General features: G+C 51.5%; 1 protein-coding gene across 6 annotated transcripts in view; it reads right to left on the bottom strand.

The window, feature by feature from the left end:
• Positions 1 to 1,344, bottom strand: part of LOC115948130 — a 69,294-nt gene that overhangs the window by 66,160 nt on the left and 1,790 nt on the right. For 4 of the 6 annotated variants that reach the window (XM_031058849.1, XM_031058848.1, XM_031058847.1 and 1 more), the window contains exon 1: positions 429 to 626. The exons of the other annotated variants lie outside the window; for them this stretch is intronic. In XM_031058849.1, the coding sequence (XP_030914709.1) occupies positions 429 to 557 (129 nt within the window). In that variant the 5' untranslated portion in view covers positions 558 to 626. Of the gene's footprint in view, positions 1 to 428; positions 627 to 1,344 lie in introns of those variants that run through there. 6 annotated transcript variants of the gene reach the window in all.

Genomic DNA, 1,344 nt, shown 5'->3' with positions numbered 1-1,344 from the left:
GGGCCCGCAGCCCTGCCCCCCAGCCTCTCCCCATCCGCGCTGCTCCACCACACACAACCAGCCCCAACTCGTGGATTTCACAGACGGCGAGACCGCTCCCGCAGCAAAAATGGGCGCTTTGGGGAGAGACTTCCCGGAATATTTACGGTTTTTTTGCTCCGCCAACAAAATGTTCGAGATAAGACCTCCTAAACCCGACCCAGCTCAAAAAGAACAGTGACCTGAACATGACGGGGCAGTGCACGAATGAACGACATTTTTTTTTCCCGCAGCAAGTACATTTTTCAAACATCAACAACGTGGAAAAAAAGATATTAATGATAATAATAATAATAATAATAACAATAACAGGCGATTCGAGGAGAGGAGCAAGAAGTCGCCCAAACCGCTTCGGAAATCGTAGCAGTTAGAATACAAATACTATTTACCTTGTGATTTTTCCTGCCCGGGATTGGCTTTATTGTCCCTCCCTGGACCAGCCCAGCCGCAGCCCCGCTCCCTCCCTGCCGGGCTCTGCTGCCGGGCTGGTGCTGGGAGAGATTTGGGGGGGGCCGCATTCATTCGTACATTAGGACTAGTTTAATTTGCAATCTGTCAGTCCATCTCCTGGCTGTGGCTCGGAGATGGCTGTGTGGCTCTCTCGGAACTAATTGAGCTTGTGTCGGTATTGGCTAATTTCTGCTAATACTCTGTAAATTCCTTTTTGCTTCCTAAGCTTCCCCCACGCTGGTTAGGTGTTCCCAAAGCCTCTCCGGAGCTCCAGGAGCCGCTTTCTCAGCACTGATGGGCGGTCAGCAGGAGCCCCAGCGCCTGGATGTACACAATGCAAACCTTAACTCCTGGCTCCAGAAACGGTTAAATTGCCCTTTCCCAGCCCCCACCCCCGTTATGATTGACTCTGTTTTTAAATTTGCACTTGTTCCCACCAAGCGCAATCTAACTCGTCCTGTCTCTAAAGTGAACTTGTGTTGAAGGTGAAGTTTTCAATATAGAGGTCACGACACCGAGGCACAGCTTAGCGCTCCGAGCTTCATGCTGTATTAAACACAATCAAAACGAACCCCTTTTAGACCTTTTTTTTTTTTTCCCTCTCTCTCCTTCCCCTCCCGCGGATGAACAATGAGAGGAGTGGTGGTGGAGGGGGAAAAAAAACCCAAAAATCGGTTAAATATAATAAAATCAGCTCTGGCACGATAATAACGGCGTTGGTGGGTTCAGGTCCCAACCTCCAGCCCGTGGAGAGCCCGAACGAGCGCATCCCCAGCGGAGCTCTGGAAGGGGAACGGAGAGGGGACAGAGGGGACAGAGGGGACAGCCAGCGCTGCCCCACGCGGGGTGACAGCG

This window comes from Geospiza fortis, unplaced genomic scaffold (genome assembly GCF_000277835.1).
Source record: "Geospiza fortis unplaced genomic scaffold, GeoFor_1.0 scaffold29, whole genome shotgun sequence".
NCBI lineage: Eukaryota > Metazoa > Chordata > Aves > Passeriformes > Thraupidae > Geospiza > Geospiza fortis.
The sequence above is the reverse complement of the archived record's forward strand: the minus strand, read 5'-3'. Positions and strand labels throughout refer to the sequence as shown.